Source organism: Triplophysa rosa, linkage group LG16 (assembly GCF_024868665.1).
Source record: "Triplophysa rosa linkage group LG16, Trosa_1v2, whole genome shotgun sequence".
Lineage (NCBI taxonomy): Eukaryota > Metazoa > Chordata > Actinopteri > Cypriniformes > Nemacheilidae > Triplophysa > Triplophysa rosa.
The window spans coordinates 6,468,927-6,480,197 of record NC_079905.1 but is presented as its reverse complement, the minus strand read 5'-3'; the positions used below and the strand labels follow the sequence as shown (position 1 = coordinate 6,480,197).

The window sequence follows — 11,271 nt, the reverse complement described above, 5'->3', positions numbered from 1 at the left end:
AACAGCTTTTTAAATGCACATTAAAATGAGTAAGTTGTGTATAAAGAGTTCTCTCCTGCTTGGCGGAGATATCAGAAATCACAAACGTTTGTACAGAAAGGTTCAACTGAAGAGGACGAGACAGAAAACAAGCCCGACTCCTCAACAAAACACCTGTTTAAAGGGACAGATTTACTAGCACTACATTACAGCATAGCTCTACTCAGTTCAGGAATCCTTCGTCTCAAATAGTCTAGATGGTTTTCAGTGAACACTTAATGCTCTTCATTGTTTCTATGCATCCATACAAAAGTTCCATTTAAAAATGTCACTTTTAAAAACTTGCTTCACGACGGTATAGATTAGAAGAACCATTTTTGACTGAAGGGTTTTATAGAGCACAAATAAGATTAAACCTTTCTGTTTTGCTTTAGTGGAAAAAGATTCTTTGCATTATGAAAACGTAAGAAAGAAATTAAGCTTTGAGTAAATGGTTCTTTGGGGGACCAACAATGGTTATTCTATATGGCATTGCTGTGAAGAACCTTTTGTAGCATCTTCTTTAAGAGTGTAGTCCTGTCATCATTTTTTCCCCACAAACACCAAAGACTCAAAGATGAGCTATTTACTACATATATAATGCCATGGCTCCCAGAAACATCTGAACATTTGTGATGTCCACCAATCTGGATGTCCTTCAACCTTTTATTTATATATGATCTAGAAAAAAACAGCCTGGATGCAGAACTCTGACAGTAGCCGGTAGCCTATGACCATGACCTACATTAATAGATCTGAACATACTAACAACAAAGGTTAACATGCAGAAATATGGATCCAGATATAGAATTGCATAGTTTACCCCCAAATTTTAATTCTGTCATCATTAACTCGCCCTATTGTCATTTCAGATCTGTATTACTTTGTTCCGCTGAACACAAAAGAAGATATTCTGAAGAAAGCGCCGGCACCCATTCACTTCTATTGTATGGACACAAAACCAATGCAAGTGAATGGGTGCCAGTTAACAACATTCTTCAAAATATCTTCTTTTGTGTTCTGCTGAAGAAAGAAAGTCATACAGGTTTGAAATGACACGAGGGTGTGTAAATGATGACAGAATTGTCATTCTTGGGTGAATCATCACTTTAAAGATAATTAGCACTTCATTATAGCGTTTGTTTTTACACGAGGTTGTGCTAAGCTGAGCGAGATGTGTGTGTGTACACATAATTGAAAACCAGCAGCACAGAATCAACAAGAGCTTTCAGGTGCAGCTGACAGACCCATTTCAAGAGCTGTACAGGGATGTGATGCTTTCCGATAAGAAAGCGAGAGGCAATGATAAGGAACCAGGTTCTGCAATGGTTTCATCCTGTGTTATAGAGATTTTGTGTTCTTCAAATGTTCTCCCCAATGCTATTTGCAAATGACTATGGTTCATGTTTCATGTCTAAATCTTATTGGCTACTTTTGAAAGCATCAAGCCCTTCAATATGTAGCAACGTTTTTCTGCTCTTGTAAAGCCATGCCATGGTTTCTGTACAGTTGGCTGAGATTAGTGTGTGATGCCTGTGTCTGCAAAATACGAAAACAGCATGATTCTGCATGTAAATGAAAGAGAAAAAAAAGAGGATGAGATATGAGATAGCGAGAATGACCTGCGTGACCATGAGTCTCATTTTTTCTGTAATCTCAGGCGTGTAATTCTTTCATGCTGAATTTTAATAAGATAATGTGCTTCATGTTTCACATACTGCCACATTTACAGGTCTTATGAATGGCCTGTCAGAGGAATACATGAATATATAACATATTAAACCCATCATTGCCACAAATCCTCAAGGGTGTAAACCAGAATGTAAGAATATAAACCCTCCTATCCTCACTTTGTATTCCATAAAAAAACTACAATATAAGCTGTGATGATGAGCACAGAGGTCATCATCACGTGAACGTCAGTTCACAGTACTATTGCAGACTTATGTTACAGTGTTATTGTTTACAGATTTACAGTTTATTGTTTATGATATGATGTTCATGACAAGAACTGAACAGAGACTTTGTAGGCACACGGTTTATTGCTTTGAGTATATGTACAGAGATATGTATGCGTTACTGAACCAAATGTACACACTTTGTTAAAGAGTGTTCACTGATCCCTAAGGATGGTACGATCCACTAGTTTTGGCAGGAAGTGTAAGTTCGTATCAGTGCGGGTGAGACAAAGGAAGAGAAGGGAAGGTTGGTTGAGCGCGGTAGTGGGCAAGAGCAAGACTCACGCCCGCAAATGTCTTTGTCGAGGCTAGCATGATGCCTGGTTTTGCTGCTCACAGCATGTGTTTTTTTCCAATGTTTGTACAGTCAGTTTAAACTATTTTTGCTATGTTTTTTCTTTTCTTTATTCTTGTTTTGTGTAAAGTGTGTGGATTCACGTGTGACGAGACAGCTGTCCAAAATAAAATCACTTGGACTGAAATAAGTTCCCACCTAGTGCTGTGTTTTTGTCCTCTCCCAGGCCTCATGGCATGAAGGAAGACTCTGATTGTCTGTAACAACTGACCGTCCGACTAAAAACGGCGGCGACAATCTGACATAAGCGTTTATCTTTTGGTCTGAATTTACCTTTAAAACAAGTCATTTTATTGAACATTGACACCACTAATATGTTTAGCCACAAAAAATCACAATTTGTGGTAAAAATAACAAATAGTAAATATTAGAAACTATTACAATTATATATATTTTGGTCTGATTTAATAGTTTTTGACCAGGTAATACTTTTGTCTCTCTACAGGCATTGCCATATTCCCACATTTAATATTGTGTCACATTTATATAAAAATTCTTTGGTCTTTATTCTATTGAGACTGATTTAAGTGCATTGGACCCAACAGGGACCACAATTATAGGCTACAACAGCAATCCCATGTAATCATGACACTGTAGGTCATAACGGCAGCTGGTGGGGTTTGAGCATTGACCTTTTCTTCCAGGAAAGAAACTGAGCTAAGAAAAAGATTGTCTTTGATACACTACTAAAATTTCAACATTTAAGCACTGTAAGATATGTGTCCACGGCCAAAGGATCTCGAGCTGTTTGAACAAAATCAGTAATAATTGCACACAAGCGTTAAACACACACACAAAATTAGATTACTGTATTGTCAGATGACTAAATTGATTTGAATATTTGATACAAAATATATTATTTATGTAATTGACAAAAAGAAAAACTGAAGGTCCGGTTGGATTAAAGCTGTTGCATGAAATCCTTGAATGAAACTGCGAATTCAGCAATTTTGGTGTTGGCTTATTGATTGATAATCTGGCAAATTGCTTCAGTTACAGCAACAGAACCCTTTAGATCATTCAGCACCTGCTTTATATGACACCAGTGCTTCCCATGATCCATTGGGAACTGTCCACTGCTTGACACATGGAACCAATTTGGTTGTAGTCCAATTCATCTTCATTTTAAACTTGAACCACACAGTGCCATTCCGAGACTATTATATATCACATACTCTATCAGGGGTCATGTTTGTGTGCAGCGCTTTATTTTAAAGAGCAATTATAGTTTACTCTCAAAGCCATTTCCGACAACTATAATGAACACAAACTCTGAAATTATTCCAGCAATTAGAACAAAATATCAGTGATCTTTTTGATCTGGTAAATGTTTTGTTTGGGTTGTGCTTCTGCTTAAGAGTCTATAATGGAGATTAGAAAGGCAAATGTTTAAGAGAGAAATGTCACTATTTAAGATCAAGTTTATACAATTCTAGTACATGGTTCTGGTATATGATTCTTGTTATTCAACAGAACCGCACTTTATGAAAATAGCTAAGAAGGATGGGAAATCCACAAATGTAAAGCTAAAACTTCTAGTAGCCTCTAGTGGATTTCTAGTAGCTTTTCTGTAGAAGCTCTCAACTAGAAGCCTTCATAACTATAACTGCTCTGTCAGAAATACAGTGTTCATGCGCCATCTGTTGGTTGATATTAGAACCACATGTCAGTAAAATAATTCTCACTAGTGCAATAAACGGGCCGGATTCACAAAACATTCTTAAGAAAATTATTTTTAACAGCCATATTTTTCCTTAAATTCAAATTTAAGAAAAATGTGTGGAATGTTTTGTATTCCTGAGAAGACAATTCTTTTTTCTCAAGATTGATTTACAAAGCATATGTTATTTTATTCTTATGAATAAAATGAAGAAGTTCATGAGAAATTCTTAAGAAGGATCATTCTTACGGACGTCCTATAGTTTATCTTAAGAACAACCTTATATTTTGTCTTAAGAAGAGTTGCTCGTCTAGATTGTAGTTTGACCGTCAGATGTAATGTAGATCTGTGCTCTTTTCAAATCTAACACACAAAGGCACAATACAATTTACATAAGCACTCACATAAAAATCCAATATGGAACCATTTCCGGTTGATATTACAGCTCTTTTACCTTTAAATATCAAAACATTAATTTGTTGAACAAAACAAATGTATAACCAATAAGAAAAATAAAATAACCTACATAAATAAAACTGGTCTGAAGTTATCATACATATAACTTCAAACAAAGATCCAGTTTCTGTTTTTTATATATATTGTTTTAAGAAATTCTGAATAAACGACTAACGAGACCCCCTGAGGAAATACGTCATTGCGGGGCGGAAATGTCATCCAACGTGGCATGAGGGGCGGAAACGCTGGTTTGTGTTTTGGTTCTAAAGGGGAAGTTGCGAGCAAAAAAAAGGAGGAGACTTGATCGGGGTTGGTAAAATTCCCATCAACCGACCCCAATAATAAGGAGAACCTCTCTTGAATTTAGCACCCCTTCGTCGGAATTCGGTTTACGCGACATTTCAGCTGGCATTCAGGTAAAAAGAGACCGAATACATCCGCCAATCGTGTAGTTTTTTGCTTTGGCGTATCCCTCAAGCTAGTTAACGTTAGCCACTTTAGCTTGCTATATTTCGTCAAAAATGTCACAGGCCCCTTCCCCTAATTCTGCTCACAGGAGTGAGTCAAACTGATTTCTTCAACCTAACATTCGTTTCAAATCATTTTGGTTCAACAGATGTGTAACTGTATACTTGTCCAGTCGTGTTTGTTTAGTTGCAGGTTATGTCAGAATGCAGTTGGTGAAAGCAGGGTGGATTGAAAGTGAAATTACGAGCCGAGATATTACTTTTTTTTAACTGTTGTCTTTGTAATATCATTTTTATTATAGTTTACCGATGATCACTGTCATTTAAGAGGCTGTTATATGAAATAATGTGGGTTGTGTTGTAGCATGTGTCTTGGTCTGACGCTCAAGGGTGTGTTAAAAAATAGAGGATTTGTTGAAGCCGGGTGACAGAAAGCATAATGTCAACAAGCTGCTTTTTCGGGTTATGGAATGCTCTGTTGTTGGTTGCACATGCTTATTTTGGGTTGATGATTCATGGACGGGAGGACTGTGTTTCAAACTTCAACACGAAAATCGCAGGTTTGTTTTTGTGTGTTGTCTCCAGTACAATTGGACAGCATTGTGACCACCAGCAATTGTGTGAAACATCTCATAGGCAATGTGACTTTTGCCATGTCATGATGACTTGATTCATAAACTGTGCTTTTGTTTTTGTGCTTTGTAATCTTAAAAGTGTTTTGCTTTTGCCCATAATTATTTGGATAAATGCACCATGTCATGGATTATATACTAGGCCAGACATACTCACACGAGCCCTGATGTTAAAGAGTTGCTTCATTTCTCCAGATATGAAGATGGATAAAGATCTGGTTGTTCTTTGTGTGAATCTGAGTCAGTGCACTTCTTAGTTTCTCTTGAAGGAAGATGAGCTTTTGATGATGCAACATCACACCATCAGTTATATCGCCGGCTTCGCAAGCGTTAGGGTCTGTTTTTGCGTTCTCCTGTTTCACAACAGCAGTAATGGCACTCCTCTGACAGAGAAAGTGCTGTCTTAAGGCCTGAGGTCAATGCCACAATGACAAATGTCATGAATTCCTTCAATTTTAGATTGTATAATCCAGTCTTGTATCCCAGGTATTGCGGAGGGCTGAGGGATTTAATTGGAATGTGACATTTTCTTTCCTGGATTTTTGTATAAATTCCTGTTGAATTGTAGTATTTTGCTATTTTTTAGGCTAAAGTGCTTGTTTTGATTGCTTAGTCAGGACATTCTGTGCCAAAAGGAGTTACCATGGCTACAGACATCATTTTTACTGCTAGGATTTCAGGTCTTTAATGTTTTAATACATAAAAATTAGTTTCATGTTGTAAAACATTACTATCAGTAACAATATTCAAAGTTTAGCGTCCTAGGGCTGCAACTAACGATTATTTTGATAATCGATTAGTTGGGCGATTATTTTTTTTCCGATTAATCGGATAAAAATGTAATTACATCTTTTGCTTATAAGTAAATCAGGAAAAGTATACACAACTGAACTCATTAGCCTTCTCCCAAAATGTTGTGAATGTCTCCATAATTAATACACCTGGTGAGTTGATTCAGGCGTGTGTCATATTAGAAGCAACTGACAATAGTCTCTCCCAAACGTGGGAGCGAGGGGAGGGTCGGCCAAGGAAATCATTTTTTGTGCCATGAAAAGTGACATATTTGTCATTCAAATGTAGTGAAGTACAGTAAAAAGTAAACAGAAAAAGTAATACTTAAGTACAGTTCTCAAGTAAATGTCCTTCGTTACCCACCTCTGAACTAAATAAACCACCAAATCAGGGTATTTAGCCTATTATGTACTTTGCAAGTGCAAACGCCACAAATTGGGTTTTACTAATATAATCTTTAATTTTGTCATTTAAAACACCTCTCCCCTTTAAACTTTAAAACTGTGCAGCTTGAAGAGATGCATGCAAAACACGTCTGACTTTAAAACTGCGCACCTCGCGCTGCACGGAGAGACACGTGTGACTTTAAAACTGCGCACCTCGCGCTGCACGGAGAGACAAGTGTGACTTTAAAACTGCGCACCTCGAGCTGCACGGAGAGACACGTGTGACTTTAAAACTGCGCACCTCGCGCTGCACGGAGAGACAAGTGTGACTTTAAAACTGCGCACCTTGCGCAGCACGGAGAGACAAGTGTGACTTTTATACTGCGCATCTCGCGCAGCACGAAGAGACGCATCCACGGAGAGACACGTCTGACTTTAAAACTGCGCAGCTCATGCTGCACGGAGAGACACTTCTAAAACGGTAATTTTAAAAGGGAAGAAGATGCGCTTGATTTATAACTGCGCAGCTCGCAAGTGACGTCACAGACCAACTAATCGATAATGAAATTCGTTGACAACGAATTTCATTATCGATTATTATCAATTTTATCGATTAGTTGTTGCAGCCCTACGTCAAACCATTTCTCGTTGAAAGACTAAAAGTACTTTGCATCTCAAAACCAAAAATAGCATTTTAGTACAGCATTTATTATCTTTGCCCTAAAGCCAAGATGAGCCATTCGCTGTAAGAAAGCTCTTAATAAAGAAAAAAACAGGAAGAAATAATCTGTCTCTATAATCAACATGAAAATGCTCTGTTTTTCATTTCTCTTTTTTTGGTCACGTTACGTGATGTGCTGCGCAGCCAGTACTGGAACAGCTCTCGGTGTGTGTGTGTGACCACCTAAAGGAGACGGGGTGATTGACAGCTGTCATGGCCAATAGAGGAGGAGCAACACGTCCCAACGGGTCCAACGCGGGCAATAAGATCTGCCAGTTTAAACTGGTCTTGCTAGGGGAGTCTGCTGTGGGGAAGTCCAGCCTTGTACTGCGCTTTGTCAAGGGCCAGTTTCACGAGTTTCAGGAGAGCACAATAGGAGGTAAGAGGATTTGTCTTTAAAATAGTATTTTAGCGTTTTTTCTTATATGTACATGTTCTTATATCTCAAAAGGAAATCATGGGTTTGATTTCCGGGCACCCACATATTGATCAAAAATGTCTAGGTTGAATGTATAAATGCATCATGTAAATGTTCTCACATCTCTCTGGCTTCCAGCGGCCTTCCTAACACAGACAGTGTGCTTGGATGACACAACAGTAAAGTTTGAGATATGGGACACAGCCGGACAGGAGCGCTATCACAGTTTGGCCCCCATGTACTACAGAGGTGCCCAGGCTGCCATTGTAGTTTATGACATCACCAATGAGGTAAGTGTGTTTGAATACATTACGACCGACCTTTAAAGTCCCAGTGAAATAAAAAATTACAATACCTGTTTTTTCATGAAGTATTGCAGCGTTTATTGTAAATAGTTTATCAATGTGGGCCATTCTCTTTTTCAAATTTGTGTGCCCTCATAATCTTTAACTAAAATCTCAAAATGCACTTCCTTCCTGTAATGACTATCCATCTTAAATGACGTATGTTAGACGGCTTGGGCGGAGCATCTGTTAACTCCTCCCCCTCAACTGTCAGTCTGCTGCCAGTTCAATTTCAAAATGCAACGGCTGTTTTTATACATCCAGTCAAATCGCTGAGATAGACTAAAGCCATGCCCACTATTTTTCTCATTAGAAATTCCATTTCACTCGGAAATACGTCAAAATACGGAAGTAAAACGATCGCAACTTCCGGTTCATGGGGACTTTAAGCAACTCTGTCGTGTTGAAGTTGTAATAATAACTATTGTGCCTTTCTTTATCTTCCAGGAGTCGTTTGCGAGAGCGAAAAACTGGGTTAAGGAGCTTCAGAGGCAGGCCAGCCCAAACATTGTTATTGCGCTGTCTGGAAACAAGGCTGACCTTTCCAACAAGAGAGCTGTGGATTTCCAGGTATACGTGACATCAGGAAGACATCAAGCTAAGAGACTCCTGGTCCTGGTTGTGGTCTTCATCTGTGTTGTTTTATTTCTGCAGGATGCTCAGTCATATGCAGATGACAACAGTTTACTGTTCATGGAGACATCAGCAAAGACTTCTATGAACGTGAATGAGATCTTCATGGCCATTGGTGAGGTTTAACAAAAGCCACATAGTAGCCCATGTAGCTTCTTACATTTATGATGAAGTACATTTACATTTAGTCATTTATCCAAAGCGACTTACAGAGTGTAAGTGAAACATTGAAACATTGCGATGGACTATGATGTTGCCCTGCAGCGTAATAAAGTGAGGCGCGTAACCGTAAGCACGAGCTGCGCGGAGATACATCTTTATACAGCGCGAGCTGGGCAGTTATAAATTTAGGCGTGTGTCATCTGTATGGTGTGAGCTTCACAGTTAAAAAGTGAAGCTTGATTGTATTGTTATTTTGATGTTATATTCAATAAGAAAGTTATAAAGCAAGGAGGAGCATCCTTATACAACGTGAGCTGCGCAGACACGCGTCTTCTTTATATAACTCGGGCTGCGCAAACACGCATCTTTATACATCGCAGGCTGCGCAAACTGCGCATCCTCTCTATACGGCGCGAGCTTCACAGTTTTAAAGTCAGGTTAGTCTTATCTGTACCGGCTCAACATCGTCATGTCTGTCAGCCATCGGCATTGTCTATCGCCCCAACCCTAATTATAGGTGTAAAGAGTGTCAAAGCTTTAGATTAAGTGTTCATTTGTTGTTTCTCCTCAGCAAAAAGATTGCCTAAGAGTGAGCCCCAAGCTCCCGGAGCCAACAGTGGGCGGAGTAGGGGCGTGGACCTCACAGAGACAGCCCAGCCCGCCAAGGCTCCTTGCTGCAGCAACTAATGCAAAACACCCCCCACCACCAAACTCTTGCTACTGCGACAACTAACGCAAAGTCCCGCCCTTCAACTCGGGTTTGACTAACTAATGAAATGCCTCTGCTTTCCAAATTTACACAACTCTCTAACGCTGTAACAAAAGCTCTGCCCCGCCCATATATCTGCGGCGTTTTTGTTTAGTTGTTTTTTCTGTAAAGATCCCGGCTTGTACTTACGATTACAACATGCCTTGTGTCCAAACTGTAATATATGCTTGTCACAAATATCCATCAGAAATTCTCCAAATGCCATTTGCCTGGACAAACGGGGTGGGGCCTCCACAAGGTTTCTTCACCTGCACTGTCACAATTCAGAACTCTGCAGTCTTGGTTTTCTTTTCTCAGTTCTGTTTTCATCTTTTTTATTATTTTGTTTTATAGAAATGAACTTTACAGAATAACGGATGCATGTATCACTACAAAGCTTTAAAGAGGTAAATCAAAAAGTTTTAACTCAATGGCACACATGGTGAGCGAGGATAATATGTATAAACCCTGCCCCTTGCTCCACCCATCTTGTTTATTGGCCCAAACTGATTCTCAATGTCCCAGCAGCTCTGTTCAGTGGCAGACTGCCCACTTCCTGAGGCTGTGCTGCCAACAACAAGCCCACCCCTTAACCGTACTCGCACATCGATACAAGATGCCCCCTTGTTATTCTCTCGCCGGTTAGCAAGCTTTCACGTTTTTTTTAAGCATTATTGGCCCCGTCCTTACAAATGAGTAAGTGTGTGGCTGCACTTGCATACAAAAGCCTACACAAAGGACATGTTGTTCATTTATTTGGAAAACATGCACCATTCTATGTACACGATTAGTAGGTTCCCCTGCGCAAACATGCACCAGACCGGTCACATTCACAATTTTCTTCTTCAGTTTTATTTCTTACTCCATGCCTTGCACAAATTTTTGGTCTTGATATTATCTGTTGCAATTACAGCCAGAGTGATATAAATATATATAAATAATTTACTGTAAATAGGGTGTTGCAATGTATTCGTCTTTTCCATTTACTGTTGCAGGACTAATGCTTGATAGGGAGTTAGATAATCATTAAAAATTGTACAGTAACCAGGAATTGCTTTGATAGGGGTTTGGAGTTATGTTTCTTTTTCACAACAGTGGTTAAATTATAATCAATGGTGGTCTTATAAAATGTATGTAGTGTTATTAACAAAAAATGATCTTGCTTTTCTTTAGTGGTCTGTATTGTAATTTCTATGAGAAGCAAAAACAATGTTTTTGTCTTTGGTGGAACTAACAGTGTACATGTCAAAAGATTATAATGGTTCTTCCTCTGCTTTTTCCAGTATCGAACAACACACCCACCCACTTTTAACATTCTCTCAGTCTTCTACTTTTTAGGATACTGGTACAACATAAATTCGCTGCTACATTAAACTTTTTTGTCTTTTTTAAGCATTCCCATTTGAAATATAAAAATGCATTTACCTAAATATTACTGTTAATGTATCAAATAAATTTCTTATAAATGGTATTGATAATATTTTGTGTTTAGAAGGCCAAGTTAACATCACTGAGTCGAAT

General features: G+C 38.7%; 1 protein-coding gene across 1 annotated transcript; it reads left to right on the top strand.

The window, feature by feature from the left end:
- The first annotated feature begins 4,712 nt into the window (after positions 1-4,712).
- Positions 4,713-11,124, top strand: rab5aa (RAB5A, member RAS oncogene family, a). The gene is made up of 6 exons (XM_057354373.1): positions 4,713-4,863; positions 7,590-7,824; positions 8,002-8,153; positions 8,655-8,777; positions 8,862-8,955; positions 9,574-11,124. Exons 2-6 carry the CDS (start codon positions 7,659-7,661, stop codon positions 9,687-9,689), a joined length of 651 nt encoding a protein of 216 aa, XP_057210356.1. The 5' UTR covers positions 4,713-4,863; positions 7,590-7,658; the 3' UTR covers positions 9,690-11,124.
- The last annotated feature ends 147 nt before the right edge of the window (positions 11,125-11,271 follow it).

Coding starts and splice junctions, on each gene's coding strand:
- rab5aa (XM_057354373.1), top strand. CDS start 7,659: ATGGCCAATAGAGGAGGAGCAACACGTCCCAACGGGTCCAACGCGGGC. Junction 7,825..8,001: donor TCAGGAGAGCACAATAGGAG/GTAAGAGGATTT, acceptor TCTGGCTTCCAG/CGGCCTTCCTAACACAGACA. Junction 8,154..8,654: donor TTTATGACATCACCAATGAG/GTAAGTGTGTTT, acceptor TTTATCTTCCAG/GAGTCGTTTGCGAGAGCGAA.